The sequence below is a fragment of the Natrix helvetica genome, assembly GCF_964273705.1.
Source record: "Natrix helvetica genome assembly, chromosome: Z".
NCBI classification, from domain to species: Eukaryota; Metazoa; Chordata; class Lepidosauria; order Squamata; family Natricidae; genus Natrix; species Natrix helvetica.
In genome coordinates this window covers 22,054,475-22,073,197 of record NC_138554.1, presented here as the reverse complement: position 1 = coordinate 22,073,197, position 18,723 = coordinate 22,054,475, and the positions used below count along the sequence as shown (strand labels likewise).

The following is an 18,723-nucleotide window of genomic DNA, read 5'->3' as shown; positions in this document are numbered from 1 at the left end:
TACTAGGAAAGGCTTATGGATCAAATCCCCAGGGAATGCAGGAGAGCAGCTGAGCAGCCAAAGCACTGTGCAATCCTGGTAGACCCACCAATTAAGTTTATTTTTCTCTCACACACAGTTTCATATCCAACTTTCAGTGGTGGGCAGAAGAAAGGCTAACATTAGGGAAGGCTAACAATGTACAGTCACAGCTCTCATTCCAAACCCACATTTCATTTTAGGGCTCAAAGTAAGGTATTATTCACACATGAGTTCATCTATATTAAGTCCAACAGATTAGGAAGAGCGTTGAGAACAAAGGAAGAAGAGCTAACCCAAGGGGGGAAGGAGCCTAGCCTACTTTTGTGTTTCCTCTCTACTCCTGATGGGCCAACTTGAACATTTAGAAAAGCACACAATACAGTTATCCTGGGATTTTGCTCATTCAGGGGTGCATAATGGGAACAATAACAATTCCAAATGCTTCTTAACATTCAGTGCTCCCTAAATGTAGAAAATGGCATGCCAGGGAAGCTTGGCTAGAAACCTTCTGGGCTCAACTTTTCTTTTGTAGGTAAGGTTTTTGTGAACCTCCAACTGCAACGTGAACTGGTACAGTTCTGGAGGCAGGAATATAATAGAAATGTTATGGCACAACAGCATTTAAACAACAGGTGCCACACACCAAGACAATTCAAGCAGACTCCGTTAACTTTCTACTGTCCACAGCCATGTCTCACTACCTTCCCAGGTCTTAAAAAAATTGAGAACTAGCCTATTTTCTTTATACATATGAAGAAAGGACACTAATTAAAGTCTTTCTCTCAGAATGCAAGCAAGGCTTACCTAATACAGATTACATAGTTGAGTTTACACAAAAGATTGGTGGACATTCCTCAAGTGCTGTATCGTGGTCCTTCCTGTTTCATTCCCAAATGGATGAATTAGGTCTAACGTTTCTCTCTAGGTAAAGGGGATTACAGGAAGCACCACCTCTTCTTGTGAACTGGAATGCCATACAGTTTCCATTCCAGAATGTAGGTTTCAAATGGAAAGAAAAAAAAATGTCATTCTACCATAACCTTATTTGCTCCTATTTGCTCAGAAACAGGAAAAAAAAAACTTTCATCCACCAAAACACTGTGGCCATGCTTGACAGGCAAAGGTCACTTCTATGATTGCTATCTCTATCTCACTTTCCCCAGGCAATTAGTTTAAAAATTCAGAGTGGTCAAGGTATTCTGTTAGAGAGCTGAAATCTAGCAAGTAACTGGTGGCTACCTCTTGTTAATTACATGCCCTATCTTTACAATTCATTCTTGCCTCTATCTGGCTTGCCCTGCTTGTGACTTTATGATTTGACGGCTCTTCCAAATTAGTGCCCAACTGGAGCATCTCATTGCTAACAAGCACAGCTTATTTTCTATTCATTGAAATGCCTTGCCATCGTGGCTCACAGAAACCTGGAACTAGCTTCACATCCCATCCTACAGTACCAAGATACGGACCACCCACATTTTTTTTTCTGCTGCTACTATTCCAACATTAGGGCTGTTCCTTATGGGCCCCCATGGCAGCGAAGCGCTCCATCTTGTGAATGTGGCGGTGCTTTTTGAGGCCGTAAGTATTGGAGAAGGCTTCCCCGCAGGTGCTGCATTTGAAGGGACGTCCTCCCTGATGGGCCTGGAGGTGTTTGCTAAAATACTTGGGATCTTTGAAGAGCTTCAGGCAGGCCCCGCATCTTAATTCACGCTTAGCATCATGGGAGCGTTGATGACGCAGAATGGATGACAGGTAGAAGAAGCTCTTGGAGCAGCGGTCACAGCGGTAGACTTTCTCTCCCAGGTGCACCCGCTGGTGCTCCAAAAGGTTGCTACGGTAGCGGAAGGTCTTGCCACAAGTAGGGCAGCGCTGAGGCCGGGCAACTACGTGAAGACGCTGGTGTTCTGCCAGGCTGGATGACTGGGCAAAGCGCTTGTTGCAGAGGGCACACTTGTAAGCACGTTCACCCGTGTGAACCACTTTGTGTTGGCGCAGGTACCACGAGCGCAGAAAACCACGTCCACAGACAGCACAGCGGTACGGGCGCTCCTCGGTGTGGCAGCGCTGGTGACGCATGAGAAGGGCAGCCTCCCAGAAGCGCTTGCCACAGACTGGGCAAGAGAAGTGCCGCTTTTGCAAGTGTGTGCGACGATGCAACAGCAAGTCATAAGCGCCGGCAAAACTCTGTCCACAGACCGAGCAGGCCAAGGTGCGACGCACCAGATGCACATACTTGTGAGTCACAAGTCCCAGGAAATGCTTGAAGGTCTGGCCACAGATAGAGCAGGAGAAACGTTCTCCACTTGGCAAGGTCGGATGATCTTCGTAAGATGATATGTTCTCACCACTAGCTAGCCCATTCTCTAGTGGAGCGACAGCAGCTGCTGTTTCATCTGGTGGCATAAGTCTCTCAGGAGCAGCTTGGTGGACAAGTTTGTGCCACATGAGATTCTCAATGAAACCAAAACATTTGCCACAGACATCACAAGGGTAGGGCTTCTCGGCCACATGGACCTCCTTGTGGCTCATGACATGAAAAAGATCAGGAAAGCGCTCTCCACAGTCAGAACAGCCATAGGTTAGCCCCTCAGGGGGTGGAGGGAGAGAAGGGCCCATGGGGGTCAGGGAGGGCCCCATGGGTGGTAAAGAACAAGGTAGCTGTAATCGGTGAATCTGTTTGTGCCGAGTTAAGCTTTGAGGGTAACCAAACACTTTCCCACATATTTCACATTTGTACGGCCTCTCTCGAGTGTGCACTACATGGTGTTTGCTGAGGTGAAAAGATTCACGGAAACGCTTCCCACACACAGCGCACTGGTGAGGCTTCTCACCTGTGTGGATCCGCTCATGACGCTTTAGTGTTTCCCGTCGCCCAAAGCCACGGCCACAGATCCCACAGCAGAAATTCTTGCCTGCCGCTGTCCCCACCAGCAAAGGATGGGCACCCAAGAGGCCATAGGATGTTGGCTTGGTGTCTCCCTCAGAACCTTGTGGGTCTTGAGGAAGGAGGTAGGCCCCTGGTGGCAGATAAGACAAGGTATTAGTGCCATCCTTGGACAGCTGGGCACCCTCGTGTTGGAGTTGCCGATGACGTAGTAGATTCTGGGGAGCCACATAGCCCTTGCCGCAAATGTCACATTTGTACTCAGGTCGTGGAGGTAAGCTTCCAGGAGGAGCGTGAGTGGCCTGGTGCTTGAGGAGGTAGGAGGCATCCCGGAATTCTTTGCCACAAACCCCACACTGCACTCGCAACAGGTCGGAGTGTGTCCGCACGTGTCGTTTTAAGCTCTCACGGCGATTAAAACTCTTCTGGCAGACGGAGCAGGAGAATGGCTTCTCACCAGTATGGATAATCTGATGCTGGTGAAGATGACTTGGCTTTTTAAACACTTTCCAGCAGAGAGAGCAGGTAAAAGGACCTTCGGCTTGTGCTATGGCAGCACTGAGGGCAGATGTGGCTGATCCTCCAGATGGTGCAGCCACTGACTGAGGGTTGCCACTTTGGGAAGGAGGCTGGGCTGCTCCTTCAGCACCAGGTGCTGCTGCTATGCTGGCAGCGGCGGCAGCAGCTGCTGCAGCCACCACATTGGCGGCTGCTACATTTACGGCCGCAGCGTTGGCAGCGGCAGCATTAGCAGCGGCAGCGTTGGCAGCAGCAGTAGCATCCTCAGTGTCTTTGTGACAACGGCGATGCCGGATGAGGCTGGAGATATGGTTATAGGTACGGCCGCAGGTGGTGCATTCGTACGGCCGCTCGCCTGTGTGCACCAACATGTGTTGCACAAGATGGGATGACTGCTTGAATGACTTCTGGCACACACCGCATGGGAAGCGCCGATCAATGAAATATTTCAGTCGACGGAAATAGTTCTTATCGTCTTTGCCTGCCTGACTGTCAGGAGTTACCGTGGCTGCAGCTGATGGGGGAGCCTGCCCACGCTTCAGGCTGCTGAAGAGATGCTGGTGACCAGAAAGGTCTACTATGCCCCACTGAGGAGTGTTGTAAGCTGCAGCAGCAGCTGCTGCTGCTGCTGTACTGTCAAAGAGAGGCTGACCTGCTGTTTGTACGACAGCTGGAGTACTGTATGGCTGCTGCTGCTGCTGCTGCTGCGGGGGTGGAGGTGGTGCAGGGCCCCCTGGTTCAGCTTTCTTGACTTGAATGGTACCAGATGAGGTGGCTGAGGAAGAAGAGGATGGGCCCTCAGCTTTGGGTTTAGATGTGCCAATGGTGGCAGCGACACGGTCAAAGTGAGCAGGTGGACCAGCTGTTGGTGGCTGGGCGTATTCATACTGTGGCTGTGGGCAAGGCAGGGCAGCAACGGCTTTGGCGTGTTCGTGGTTGTAGGCCTCCATAGGTTCAAAGCGCTGGTGGTTCAGGAACTCCAAGAAGTCAAAAGGGTAGCTCTGGAAATGCACACCCTCATCGCTTGCTGCATTGGCTTCCATCTCCACCCGGGAGGGGGCACTGCCTAGAGAAAGGGGAGAAAGACTATAGCAATATGTATATGGGATACAGGTTATCCATATCAGCAGCTGAACAGTGGCATGGTGTGTTTTCTTGTAATATCAGAGATGCAGTGAAAGAAAATGTAATAGACCTAATTTATTTTCCACCGGAAGATAATTTTGCTGACCTCATGACAAAGCCAATGAATATATAGAAAAACACAAGTATCTTATGAAACAATTTGGTTTAAATGCTGTCCAGCTACATTAAGATATTTAAAAATGTAATAGCTGGAGCAGTGAAGGGTTGGACAATGAGTAAGAACACACAGTTATAGCTAATTGGTTAAAGAGAGTGGGCCATCACATGAGGAAATCTGAGCTATAATTGGAGTAAAGGTTTCCCCCCCCCCGCTTGTTTCCCGCCTTTGTGTGTGTGTATGTGTGTGTGTGTGTGTGTGTGCACGTGCGTGCACGCTCTCTCTGTAATTTACCTGATATTCCTGCTGTGTTGATTTACCTGACATTTGTCTATTATTTACTGTAAATATATTTATTTATATAAAACTGCAAGTTCGTGTCAAGGTCTCTGACTCCATTTTGACACTGGCTGCACAATTCCCTCACATTTTTCTTAAGAAAATTCAGTATCTATTTGTCCCATACAAAAAATTGGGAATCCAAAATTATAAACATGTGCATCTATTTAAAAAGTTATCATTGGAGTATATTGTTGGTACTTATATAGTGCGATGATTTTTATCATTTGTTTGTAATATATTTAGATGTAAGTGCATACTAAATAAAAACCAACAGTGGAATACAAAACGTGTTCTGTACAATTGTTTGAGTTGAAGAAATGTTACAACAAAAATTCCCGTGGGATCTAAGAATAAAAACAAATATCACCACAGAACTTTCATAGATCAAAATTGCGAAGCTAATTTTACCATATAATGTTTTATATCCCACAACATACTTCATAAATATCTTCACAATTATATCTATTTCTCCTTTTTTCCAAGTTCATGTAAAATATTAGAAAAATGGACCAGAACAGCATGGAAAAGTTATATTTTAATTTAATATTTTGCTGTCTTAAAAGAAAGATATTAATCCATTTAATTTCAATACAAAACTACATTTTAGATGTGGCCTCAGCTTTTTTCCCAAAAGGTCTTGCTTAGTTACCAAGAATGATGAGAATGGCAGTCCAAAATCATCTGGAACGTTCTTGCTCAGTCATGAAGCAGAAGTTTAAGATAAGTAATGCACTGAATAAATGATTCAAAGGCGGCCATGGAAAACTGGAAAAGATGCAGAGGGCTCATTTAGAGATTTCAGAAACCTAGGTCTCCTATTTCCCATAGTTGCTCTCTTCAATATGTCTCTGGAGATTCTCAGTCATCCAGGTCATGGTTGTCCCAAAGATGCTTTTTTCAAGAGTTCAGTTGTCTCTTGAATAAAGAATAAAGTAAATAAAACATACTTTGCAGTATGTTCTGCAAAACAGCATCTTTGTATAAGAGGAATAGAACTGCAGTCCTACATATAGAGAGCCACAAATGTTGCCCTTCCATTTTAAAAAGCTGAGGTATATTGATTGTAATTGTATTTGTTTCAGGACATGCTTCCAGTGGCATTCCTAAAAGATCTACCATCCCAGGAGATTTATTAGCAATGTATGTCTTTAAATCAAGGCCTCTTTATACTACCTATTAAATGGTTTATATGACAGCTAACAATGATCACAAATGAATACAATCAATTATACAAAATAGTGTATTTGCCTATGGATGGGGCAGGAAAGCCTTGCCTTTTCAAGATTCGTTCCTATTAAATCAGCTTTGCCAAATATGGTATTGTCAAATATGCTAGGTCAGCAAATCAAAATCCAGTCCAATTTAGTGGGCATCACAAGATAATAGAGGACTGTGGCCACAATCCAAGACAAAAGGATTCTATAAAGATACTACACACCCTAGATATGGATTCAAATGGGCTGTACAGTACTTTGCATTTGATTTCAAAATAGTGCTCCATTGTATCTATCTGCAACTCTTTTAAAAGCAGTCACCTCTTTTCCAGGAATTGCATGAGAACTAGAGAGAGCAGCTATGCAAGTCAGGAAAGGTGAGGATAGGTTCTATATTCATGCGTCTAAATATTTTCTCTAAATAATTTCCAAAATGTTCCTCAATCTTAAGTAGACCTTTTTAACTATTGCATTTGTCCATGAACTGTATGGCATATGATTATTTCTTACATTTCTGAGGTACTATACAAATGATCCCCTTGCTTCATGGAGGGAATATATTATGTTAGTATTAATTTGATAAGCCATTTGTTACCATCTTCACTCATGTTTGTTAGCCTTAGGATACAAAAGAAGTCCTTTTCTTTGGGAAAAGGTTTAGGAGATAACAAATGCCTCATGTGTCATTTATATGGAGCAAGCATAAAAAAAGCCATGGCCTACAGTAGCATTACAAATATCTGCATTCTCACCATTTACACACTGGTATGCTGCATTTTTCCTATATATAGAAAACATACTACATATGAGTGCATGCAACAAGTGGCATGCATGGATGTTGTCACATGCAGTGATTGTCATGCTTCTTGAATACATGAATAGCTTGATCTCTGAGCTAGATGGAGATATTTGCCAAAAAAAAGAGAGCGCCAGGCAAAGTGATAGGATAGATTACACAGCCCAATGAAAAAGAGTAAAAAAGTAGAAGCTCTGTGAAGGTTATCTACTTTGCCTTGCTCAATGATTCACCTTCAACATTTTTTTCAGTTAATTTTCAGTTAATTATACTTAATTTAAACTTTACTGTAAGCTATGTCCAGGGCTTATGTAAATAGAAAGGAGGGCTATACATTTTAATTTAATTTTTATTTAGTTATTTAGTCGTAAGAAATTAAGGTCCCAAATTAACACTTTCTTTATTTACCCTTTTCTGCACTTACCCTTTTCTGAAAAATAAGGAGGTTGAAAAATGTTGTCATCCAGCTCCATCCCACTTTTATCAACATGGATGAATTAATCACATTTTTCCCTATTTTAGCAAGGTATAATGCAACCGATGAAAGTTTGGAAATCAATCCCTCGGATTCTCAGATAAAAGAATATGGCACAGCAAGGAGTGAGAAAAGGCCAGTTTCCTGAAAGGGAGTTGTCTATTACAAACGCCTGTGTTTAATGTCAAAAAGAAGTTGTACTAAAGGCAAAAAACCAAAGTACCTGGTTGTGCTATACATTAATATTAGTAACAGTGTGATTCAGTGATTAAGGAATTGGACTGACATCAAGTTCAAGCTCAGTCTGAGTTAAACATGCAGAAAATGGATAAGAGGGATGTATTGAGTATTTGGGCCATTTTAGCTAAAGAGTAAATGAGAACATCTTGCAAACAGCAATGTAAAACAGAGCCAATCTAGTTAGTAAAAACAAAAACATTGCAGTGTACTTATGTACTTTTCTGACTAATAAGATATGTAAGAAGGAGTTAAAGTTTACAATCTGTTACAAAGCAGACAGAAAGAGCATGAAACAATAACAAAGATAAGGTGGGCAGAAAAATAAGAGCTAATAAATTAAAGCTAATAGAATGTTGCAAGAGTGTCTTGTGGGCTGATTAGAGAGAGCTATCTTCCTGCAACCTGTTACTGAAATATCCAAACTAGGGAGGTGCTGTTATCTTCGTAACTAGGCTTGTGAAGGTCGCCCATCTGAATCACTGAAACGCCAATGCCATAGCAGAAACAGGAAAAACCTTAGCTTTGTTGCCTTGAATTATATTTAAGTGCAAATCCATTCATTCCTAGGAACCGTTAACATTTATGTGAGTTGCAGTCCAATGCATCCAAGCATTAAGATGGAGAGCTGCTATAGACAAAAAGTAATTTTGTTAGACCCAAGATCCAATTAGATATGAGGTGCCATTCTACATTCTTAGAATTTTTTAAAGAACTGGCAGACAATTAAACAACAACAACAACAAAAAAATATGGAGTTCAGGTAACATTTGAAGCAAGTAGAAAAATCGCAACTTTCTGGATGAGAGAGACTGTATAATTCATTTACAGGCTAGTTGAAGGTATATTTATAAAAACATTTATTTTATGGGAAAGAATATGGAATCTGGCCATCTTTTCGAGGCCTACGGCGAGGCGCCCTTTCGTGACTCCGGGTGGCGTTAAGGATGAAATGGGAGGACAATAGTTTATTGAGCTTATGGGGCGGCAGAATTCCGGGGCTCATCTAGGGGAAAGTTGTGCTATAAAGGATTATATAGCACAACTTTCGCCGGGCGGGTGGGGAGAGACGACGACAAAAGCGCGGGGCTTCGGTTGGGGGGGAAGCCAGCTCTTCAGAGGCGAGGACGGGGCAAGAGGGAGAAGACGAGAAAAGGGCGCCAGGCTGGAAAGCAGCCTGTGCCGGAGGGGGGAGGTGAGTCAGGATGGCAGAATAGCCGGGGTGGGGCTGTTCAAAGGGAGCGGAAGTTAATCAAAGCCGCGCGCTGCGGTTGTTGCTATCTGCGCGAGGTTTTTTTTATTTTTTTAATATCTCGCCTTCGGGTTCCAGGTACGGAGGGGAGTGGGGGGAGGATCGAAGGGCCAAGAGTGGGCTCCATGGTGGCACTCACCGGTGTGTGGCGCTGCCCCAGCCTCCTCCGCGCCCCAGACAGGGGCTGGTCCTTGGGTAGCAAGATTTAGAGTGGGGGGGAGATGTCCCCTGGCCCTTCCCTTACCCCCAGGATACGCGGGGGGGCGTTTCTGCTCCCTCACGGGTGGGGGCAGGGGGGGGCACTGCCAGGCTGCAACTCACACAGGCCCAGCCGGAACCGGAAGTTTCCCTCCCCAAGCAAAAACACTGTTTCCTGCCCTCCCCCCCATACCCACAGGCCTCTGCGAATTCTATTCCTTTCCCTCCCCTACCCCACCCCCCTCCGCCTGCCTCGCTTCCCAGAGGCCCACGCGCTTGCCCACTCGCCCTCCCTCTCTCCCCCCCCCCCGTCCCGGAGCTTCTGAGTCGTCGCGAGAGCTGGAAGGTCTTCCGTCGCCTTCCTCCCTTTTTAAAATTATTATCCTTAAAAAAAAGAGAGAGGAGGGCGCGAAGGGGTGGGTGGGACGCACGTTCAGAGAGGAAGAAATCCTTGCAGCTCCCTTAAGCGTTGTCAGCGGGTCGGTGCGCATGTGTGCTAGCTGCTCGCTTTCCTTTTGGGCTTTAAAGTAGATTGACAGGGAGAAACCTCAATAGGTACAGCTTTTTTTGTGTGGTCCTGGCATGGAAATAAAGAAAGGAGTAAATGAAAGTTCTGTAACTCTATCCTTTGGATGCCTGTCCCTAAAATTACGGGCCTATGCATTAAATGGCTGGGAGCACGACTGTTTCGGCTTGTGTCTGAGCCACTGAGAGCTGTGCTATCTTAATGCCATCGCCATCTTATTATGCTGTAATTATTTCCTAATAAATACTATTGGAACAGTTTATTGCCAAATAGGATGGACTAATTATATTCTTCCTGTTGGCACAGCTAAAAGGTATGGTAAAAGTGATAGGAAATGAATCAAAACGTTTAGAAAGCAATAGGTTGGGACAGATTACACAGTAAACCCTAACACAGTAGGATAGTATTTCTTAAAATGTGATTCTAGGGTTCCTGGAGGTCATCAAGTCCCTCTTGGGAGTCAGGCAATCAAAATTATTTGTTGGCCTATATTGAAAAATAATAGGGCAATAAATGCATCTTTTTTAAAAAAAATAACTTGGTAAATATCAATAAATATAACCTGTACAAGCAAGAACTCTTGAGGTCCTCCGTAATTTTTAAAAATGGGAAGGGATCCTGAGGGGAAAATGATTCATAAACATTGCAGCAGAGTATAGAACATCTTGCAAATTGATAAGATATACAAAATGTATTTATCCTCAAGCATATCACCTACTCTTCACTATCCACATTCAAACTCTGGAGCCAAATCTTTATTTTGTAGGTTAGGCAGATCATTCCAAAATATCAACTTCCACGTACTGGGTGAGTATCACTTTTACAAACACATATCTGATGCTGGCTGTGTGCTTTAAGTACAGGTTATCCTTAACTTTAAATCATTCATTTAGTGACTGTTCGAAGTCATGGCACTGAAAGAAGTGACATATGACTCTTCTTTCACTTATAATCATAGCAGCATCCCCATTGCCATATGATCAGAGTTTGGGCACTTGGCAACCAGCATCTATTTACAATGTTTGCAGCATCCCAGGCTCATGTAATTATGATCTGCATCCTTCCCAAACTGCTTCCAACAAGCCAAATTAGCGGGAGAAACTGGGTTCTTTTTAACAACCATGTGATTCTCTTAACTGCTGTGATTTGCTTTACAACTGTGGCAAAAAAAGTATATAAAATTGGGGGGGGGGTGTCGCTCATTTAACCGCCTTGCTTAGCAAATGGAAATTATGGTCCCAATTGTGATCATAAGCTGAGGACTATCTGTATTCCCAAAATACAGGAGGATGAACCAAGGAGGAGCAAATGGCATGGATGTGGACACAAATTTCATCCATGTATAACTACAGAGTAGATCCGATTTTTCTCAGTACTTATCATAATAGAAAATGAAATAGAAGAGTTTATATCAGGGCATGCATTTTACTATGTATTTTAATACAATAACTTTGCTTTGGAAATGATTAATTGTAAATACAGACAAGATTCAGGAGTTGCTTGGTACCTCCTCAAAGTCTCATGTTTTATCTTGTTGAATTAAACAATATGTTGCATATAAGTATCCCTATCCTGTTTGTTAGTCTCAGGGTGAGAAATCACTATGCCTCATTTATTGCCAGTGCCTATGATAAAGTAGAATAAAAACTGTTGTGCTTCAAAATTCTGACATCATTGTCACATGGTTTGAGCACATGGAAATTGACATGGCACCTTTAAAAAAAGTTAATGCAGGGCAAAATATTTTTTTCAGACAGAACTGAAATAAAGGCCGAGAAATAAAACATTGAATACAGTTGTAGATAAAATCTACCTACTACCTTCTAACAGTTGCTGATGAAGATGCAGTTTCATTAGCCCAGTCAAATTCTAACGGGCTATAAAGCAACGAGAGGAACTCATCAATCAAACAGGTGGAAAATAAGTGGGAAATAGTGTGAGAAATGTATGTATTCTTTATTATATGAAAAAGGCCCAATGTACTTTGAAGGAATCTATTAGAAGAATCTCTATTAGAGGAAATAAAATACTATGTTTACAATTTATGAAACAAGCATATGCGTGTCCTGTGTTTTAGCATTTCTTTATTTTGTTCTTTTTGCACAAGGTATATACAGATATGGTTCCTCTGCATATATTAATGAATGTTTTAGGCATGTTTGAAATTTATTTCATAGATTGTAAACATATAACTTCATCTCTTTTTCATGCCCTTGAACAACAGGTATATCAACAGAAAGCTGAATGCCTCAATACTATCGGATAAAATTTAACAGACATTTTGGAACACACAGTTAACAGAAAATCTAACAAACTTCAGAAACACAATGCCCTATAAAGGAAACTCACATTGTTCATTCCAAAGCCACAAGATGACAACTCCAACTCATAGATCAAAAATCTATCTAGCAGACCTCTGTCAGATGACGAAAAACGCCATCCTCACACACAACCTCAGTTTCAACACCAAGGATGCAGACCCAGTCTATTTCCTAGCTAACTTTGAATCCATACTGAAAACAAACAACCTCAGTCACGAGACATTTTATTTTTATTTATTTATTCTTCGCATTTCTAAACCGCCTCCTCTCCCAAAAAGGGACTCGGGGCGGTGTACAGTCCACGCAACAAATAACAGATAAAATACAAATATAAATATAAATATAAATATACGTATATATGTGGAGGAGGTTAAAATTAAGAGTACTGTACAGAAGAATAAATATGGCTCTAAAAGCCCTAAAATCAATTAAAATTAAAACATTAAAACATTACCCTTAAAATAACCAGTTGAGAGTATACTTCCAGGAGTGCATAGTTGTAACATTTATAATTGTGCCAGGCCAGCTAATCGGAACAGGTGAGTCTTCAATTTTTGTCGGAAGGAGCGGAAGTCCAAGGTGGTTCTAATGTCGGGGGGGAGGTCATTCCAGAGGGTTGGGCCCATCACAGAGAAGGCTCTACTCCTTGGTGCCGCCCGCTGGCATTGCCTAGTGGACGGCACCTGGAGAAGGCCCTCCCTGTGAGAGCGGATTGGCCGCAGGGATGTATGTGGGAGGATGCGATCCCGCAAATAACTAGGTCCTGTGCCATGGAGCGCTTTAAAGATAGTAATCAGGACCTTGAAACGCACCCGAAAAACCACAGGTAGCCAGTGCAGCTCGCGCAGGAGCGGTGTTACGTGGGAGTATCTAGACCTCCCCATGATAACCCGCGCGGCCGCGTTCTGGACTAGCTGCAGTCTCCGGGCGCGTCCCAAGGGAAGCCCCATGTAGAGAGCATTACAGTAGTCTAGGCGAGACGTCACCAGTGCATGAGTGACTGTGCGTAGGGCATCCCGGTCCAGTAGGGGGCGCAATTGGCGCACCAGGCGAACCTGGTGGAACGCCCCCCTAGCCACGGCTGCCACATGGTCATCCATTGACAGCCGGGCATCTAGGAGGACGCCCAAATTGCGCGCCCGTTCCACAGGGGACAGGAGCTCGTCCCCTATGGCCAGCGAAGGGGTCAGCTGGCTGAACCGAGGTGCCGGAAGCCACAGCCACTCAGTCTTGGAGGGGTTGAGTTTGAGTCTGTTGTCCCCCATCCAGACCCCGACGGCTTCCAAACACCGGGACATCACCGCGACAGCCTCGTTGGGGTGGTTTGGGGTTGAAATGTACAGCTGTGTGTCATCAGCGTACAGATGGTATTCAACCCCAAAACCACGGATGATCTCTGCCCCCCTGTCAACACATATTGCATCCGGCCGGAGAGGTAAGAGTCGAACCACCGTAGCACGGTGCCTCCGACTCCCATCCCCTCCAGCCGGTGCAGAAGGATACCATGGTCGATGGTATCAAAAGCCGCTGAGAGATCTAATAGGACCAGGATAGAGGAACAGCCTCTATCTCTGGCCCTCCAGAGATCATCAACCAACGCGACCAAGGCTGTCTCTGTGCTGTGCCCGGGTCGGAAGCCGGACTGGCGTGGGTCTAGATAATCGGATTCATCGAGGTGACGTGGAAACTGCTGCGCCACCACATTCTCAACAACCTTCGCCAAAAAAGGGAGGTTGGAGACTGGACGATAATTAGCTAGCTCCATTGGGTCGAGTGAAGGCCTCTTGAGTAAGGGCCTCACCACCGCCTCTTTCAAGACAGTAGGTAAGGATCCCTCACCCAACAAGGCGTTCACCAGGCCCAGAAGCCAGCCTCGTGTCACCTCCCAGGATGCCAGTACCAGCCAGGAGGGACACGGGTCCAATGAACATGTGGTGGGTCGCAGCCTTCCACGCAACCTGTCTAAATCCTTGGGGGCAACAGAGTCAAACTCCTCCCAGAGTGGACTCACAAGACTCACTGCTGACGGCCCGTCCAGACCACTGGAGGGGGCCCATCCGCTCCGGATCTGAGCGACTTTGTTCTGCAGATATTCTCCAAACTCCTCTGCTCTTCCCTGTAAGGGTGCCCCCCGCGTCTCTTGCACCAAGAGGGAGCGGGTGACCCTAAACAGGGCGGCAGGGCGGTTATCCGCAGACGCAATAAGAGCGGCACAATGTCTACGTTTGGCCGCTCTCAATGCCACAAGATAAGTCCGTAAATAGGCTCTTACCTGTGTTCGGTCAGACTCGGAGCGTGAGGACCTCCACCTGCTCTCTAGACGTCTCCTCTGGCGCTTCATCACCCTCAGCTCCTCAGTATACCAAGGAGCCCGGGTGGGTCGCTGCCGTAGGAGAGGTCGCAAAGGCGCAACCCGGTCCAAGGCCCCAGCCGTCGCCCTATTCCAGGCGGCCACTAGGTCCTCTGACCGAGCGCAGGTCAGGGCTACAGGTAGTGGCCCAAGCTCCGACTGGAACCTAACTGGTTCCATCAGGTGCTTGGGGCGGTACCAGCTTGGACAAACTGGTTCCGCCTCCTCACGGTGGGGGGTAGCGCCAGGGAAGTCTAGCCGGAGATAAGAGTGATCTGACCATGACAGGGGAGTAATGTCTAAGTCCCCTATTCCCAGATCACTCGTCCACTGCTCAGATACAAAAACAAGGTCCAGTGTGTGGCCACCTTCATGTGTGGGACCCTGAATTAGTTGGGTCAGGCCCATGGCTGTCATGGAAGCCATGAACTCCCGAGCCACGTCGGATGCTGCTCCCGTCGACGGCAGGTTGAAATCCCCCATAACCAAAAGTTTGGGGATCTCCACCGCCGTCTCCGAGATCAGCTCGAGGAGCTCGGGCAGGGCTGCTGACGTATAGCGAGGAGCCAAGTATACAATCAGCAAACCCCACTGCCTCCCTGGGCCCCATTTCACACCAAGTGACTCACACCCGGGTATCTGAGAAACAGTGAAGTCCCTCGGCTCTAGACCATCCCGTATAACCACCGCCACCCCTCCACCCTTACCCAGGGCCCGAGGCTGATGAAATGCATGGAAACCTGGTGGGCACATTTCCACGAGGGGTAAACCACCCTCGTGACCCAACCAGGTCTCTGTTATTCCTGCAAGGTCCAGCTCCCCCTCAGAGATCAACTCATTAATGAGGGGGGCCTTGTTGGTCACGGACCTTGCATTGCAAAGCATCAGCCGCAGGCCCTGTCTCTGTAGATCCCGACCACCTAGGTTGCGGGGGTTGGTACAAACGACCGGGCGTAGCCAGCAGCCACGGTCTCCCAACCGACCTTGTGATCTTCTCTTGTCCTCGCATCCCCCCCTCCCCGCGACCGTTGTAATAAAACAACCCTCTACTGGAATAGCTTGTTCCCTCTCCCCCCCCCTCCGCTCACTTCCCTCCTGGACTCACCTGTTCGTGCGGCACTGGCTTCCCTCCTGGCCTGGTTATCCCCCCCCTTCCCAGGACCCCCTAAAAACAGTATAAAACATTTCGCTAAAAAGCCCCTCAGCTTCCTCTTCTTCCACCTTTCGGGGTTCACGAACCCGTCATCAAGGCTGGCCCTTGAGAGAGCCAAGGGCCATACCTGCGAGAGAGGGGCCTCCCGCAGGCGAAGCAGGTCTGTCCTCGAGTAAATTGGTAAGTTGTTGACCATCCCAGTAGGGTAGGGGTGCAGATGTTATAAAAGTTAATAGTTAAAAGCCGGTGGGCTAGAGTCTCCGTGGAGGGCGAAGGGTTTTTCAACATAAGAGGACCTCAGGCAGAGAATCACCCCCAACATCCAATGGAGCAAACACAATGAAGCATTCAACCAGAAAGAAAAGAAGGTGTTAAAGAAACTGCGACAAGATGAAAACATTGTCATCCTACTGGCAGACAAAGACAGACTGACTGTGATAATGGACAAAACTGATTCTATCAACAAAGTTGAAGATCTGCTGAATGACACCTATAATCAACATCCAGATAATCAACAACAATCTAATGCACATCACCCAAATCATGACATACCACATAACCAGCCACAACATGGAAACAAACTTTGCCATACATCAAAGGAATGTCAGAAATGTTGGTCAGAATTCTACAATCACTGGGAATAATGGTAGCTCACAAACCATCATCCATACTCCAACAAGAGTTGTCCAAAACCCAGGCAGCTTGGAATAATTATGCTCTCAGCCCCAGGGGAAGGAGGAGGGGGGAGAGCCAACCAATGATGTCACGCCCTTACTAAAAGTGATTTCCTTGGACTTAACCTCATAATATACTGATGATCTGGGAACTTTGGGAACTTTGAACTTTGAAAACTTTGTTATGCCTCTAAACCCGAAGCTGGCAGGGCAAGATGGCACACTTCCGTTGTCTTTATGAACTGTGAAACCTGACTCCACCTTTAAAACTTCAGGCTTCCGGTCTTTGTCTCCGTGCTACTCAGACAAATCTCTTGTGGATTGCTACCTTTTGAACTCCCTGGAGTGAAAAACTTTGCTCTATTGCCAGGGTGATTAGAGAAATTCTCCTCTGCCTGGACCCTCTGCCCCCTGGACTCTTCTGGCTGCTCTGCCGCTCTGACTGACCATTCTCTACACTGACTGAACTCTTTATTTCATAAACAATGTCTCCTAAAAGACCACCTCCTGGAAAGCCTGGCTTTGCTACCTCTGCCCCGACATCTGCAACCTCCAGTCCTAGTACACAATCAACAATAACAGCTTTGATGCAACCTAAAAGTATAGAGACGGAATTTCAACAGATGTTTCAGCAACTCTTACAGGGACAAGAGGAAATAAAGAAACAACTAAAGGAGATGAAAGAAGAAATTAAAGAGAATCAGGCTCAAATCAATAAGAACTCACAGAGACTGGATCTTTTGGAGGGTGGGACGGCTGAGATGAGGGAGGGGGTGGAAGGGGTGAGGAAGGGAAACAAAGAACTTGACACCCAGCAGATGAAAATAGAGTTTGAGAGAATGTCCTTTTATCTTAGATTCCAAAACGTGATGGAGGCAGATGATGAAAACATAAGGGACATCATGACAAGCATTTTGGCTCAATACATTCAGAAAGAAAAACAACAGATGGGGTGGGAGATAGACCTGGTCTATAGAGTAAACTCAGCCTATGCTAGAACACACAATGTACCCAGGGAGGTACACATTAAATTTCTCAGAAAAAGTACAAGAGATGAAATTCTGGGTGCACAAAGGGGGCAAGCCTTGACATACCAAGATAGGGAAATAACCATCCTGAAGCAGATCCCCAAGAAAGTGAGGGGAAAAAGAAAAAGTTATTCGCAATTAGCGAATAAATTATACCAGAAGGGGGTGTGGTTCAGATGGTTGATGCCTGAAGGTATGTTAATATTCTGGGAGGAGACAAGAGTTAGAATTAATACACCCATAGAGGCACAGACCTTTATGGAAAAAAACAAATCACACCTAGAAAAATCAGATGATCCTACAACAGACACGCAGGACACGGGAGGGGCTGGAGCTCTGTCGGCGGGGGGAGATGGGGCAATACCAAGAAAGCTCAGATCACAAAAATGAACAAGAAAATCTTTTTGACATAAACTGATCGAAATTACCAATTGAATTAATATGCTGACTATTTACTACTATGTATTAATGATTTTTGTTTAGATGTATATTATGAGTATGGAGGGAGGGGGCACCTACCGCACCTTGCAACTGCCAAAATTTGTATACCTTTTCCACCACCTTTTTCCCTGTAAAACTTAAAAAACCAATAAAACTTTGTTTAAAAAAAAAAAGAGTTGTCCAAAACCAAGGACAAAATACTGAAGGAAGAGAATAGCAACATAGTCTACATGCTCAAATGTAACAACTGCGGCCAATTCTGTGTCGGCAAATAGGATGAGGATGTAATCCAGAAAATCTTAGATTGTCCTGAGATGGACAGACTAACCTTAAAAATAAAAGATAAAGAAGACAAAGAATATTACTTGATAAGGAGTAGATTTTATGAGTGGTTAGAGATAAGAGGTAGAAAATAGATGCAGAAAGATTATGAATATATGAATTAAATACAAAGATGGTTTATAAACTTTAAATATATCAATATACTTAACAAAAGTATAAATAAGGTAATATAAAAAGAAATTTAGTCAAAAATATTTGGTCATATTATTACTATTATTATCAGTATATGAATATTTTTAGTCTTTCTTTTTTATTCTTCTTTTGTAAATGGTATACCCTGACAATACACTGTATTCAAAATGTTTATGAATAAAATAATAATAATAATAATACAAAAAAATAGGATGACAACTAAAAACAAGAATCCATGAGCATTGACTAACAATCAACTGTGCATGATCACAAATCTCTGCTTATTTTAAAGTTTTTTTATTTATTTTTAAAAACAAACACAACATATCCTCCTTTACATACTGTAGAAAGTGTATCAGTTGGTTACAAAAAGGCTTACGTGCATCTCTTCCACAGTCAACAAACATAATTCATATTAACTCAAGTATTTTAACTCAGATATTTATACATGTTACCATCATCATACCTCCATTTTCATTTGACTATAATTGTTTAAACGTCCTTCATCATAAAATATACCAAGATTTAATACATAACCACATACTGGCATTTCATTTACTATTTCTAAAATCCTC

At 44.6% G+C, this 18,723-nt stretch overlaps 1 protein-coding gene across 2 annotated transcripts; it reads right to left on the bottom strand.

The window, feature by feature from the left end:
- Positions 1–76: 76 nt before the first annotated feature.
- On the bottom strand, positions 77–9,372 carry ZNF865 (zinc finger protein 865). 2 transcript variants are annotated; one of them, XM_081932849.1, is made up of 2 exons: positions 9,123–9,372; positions 77–4,490 (listed from the first exon to the last, which is right to left on the bottom strand). In XM_081932849.1, the coding sequence occupies exon 2, from the start codon at positions 4,465–4,467 to the stop codon at positions 1,525–1,527; it is 2,943 nt and encodes a 980-aa protein (XP_081788975.1). In that variant the 5' UTR covers positions 4,468–4,490; positions 9,123–9,372; the 3' UTR covers positions 77–1,524. The 2 variants fall into 2 exon arrangements, with proteins under 2 accessions (XP_081788975.1, XP_081788976.1); XM_081932850.1 differs by lacking the exon at positions 9,123–9,372 and adding an exon at positions 5,659–5,766.
- Positions 9,373–18,723: the final 9,351 nt, after the last annotated feature.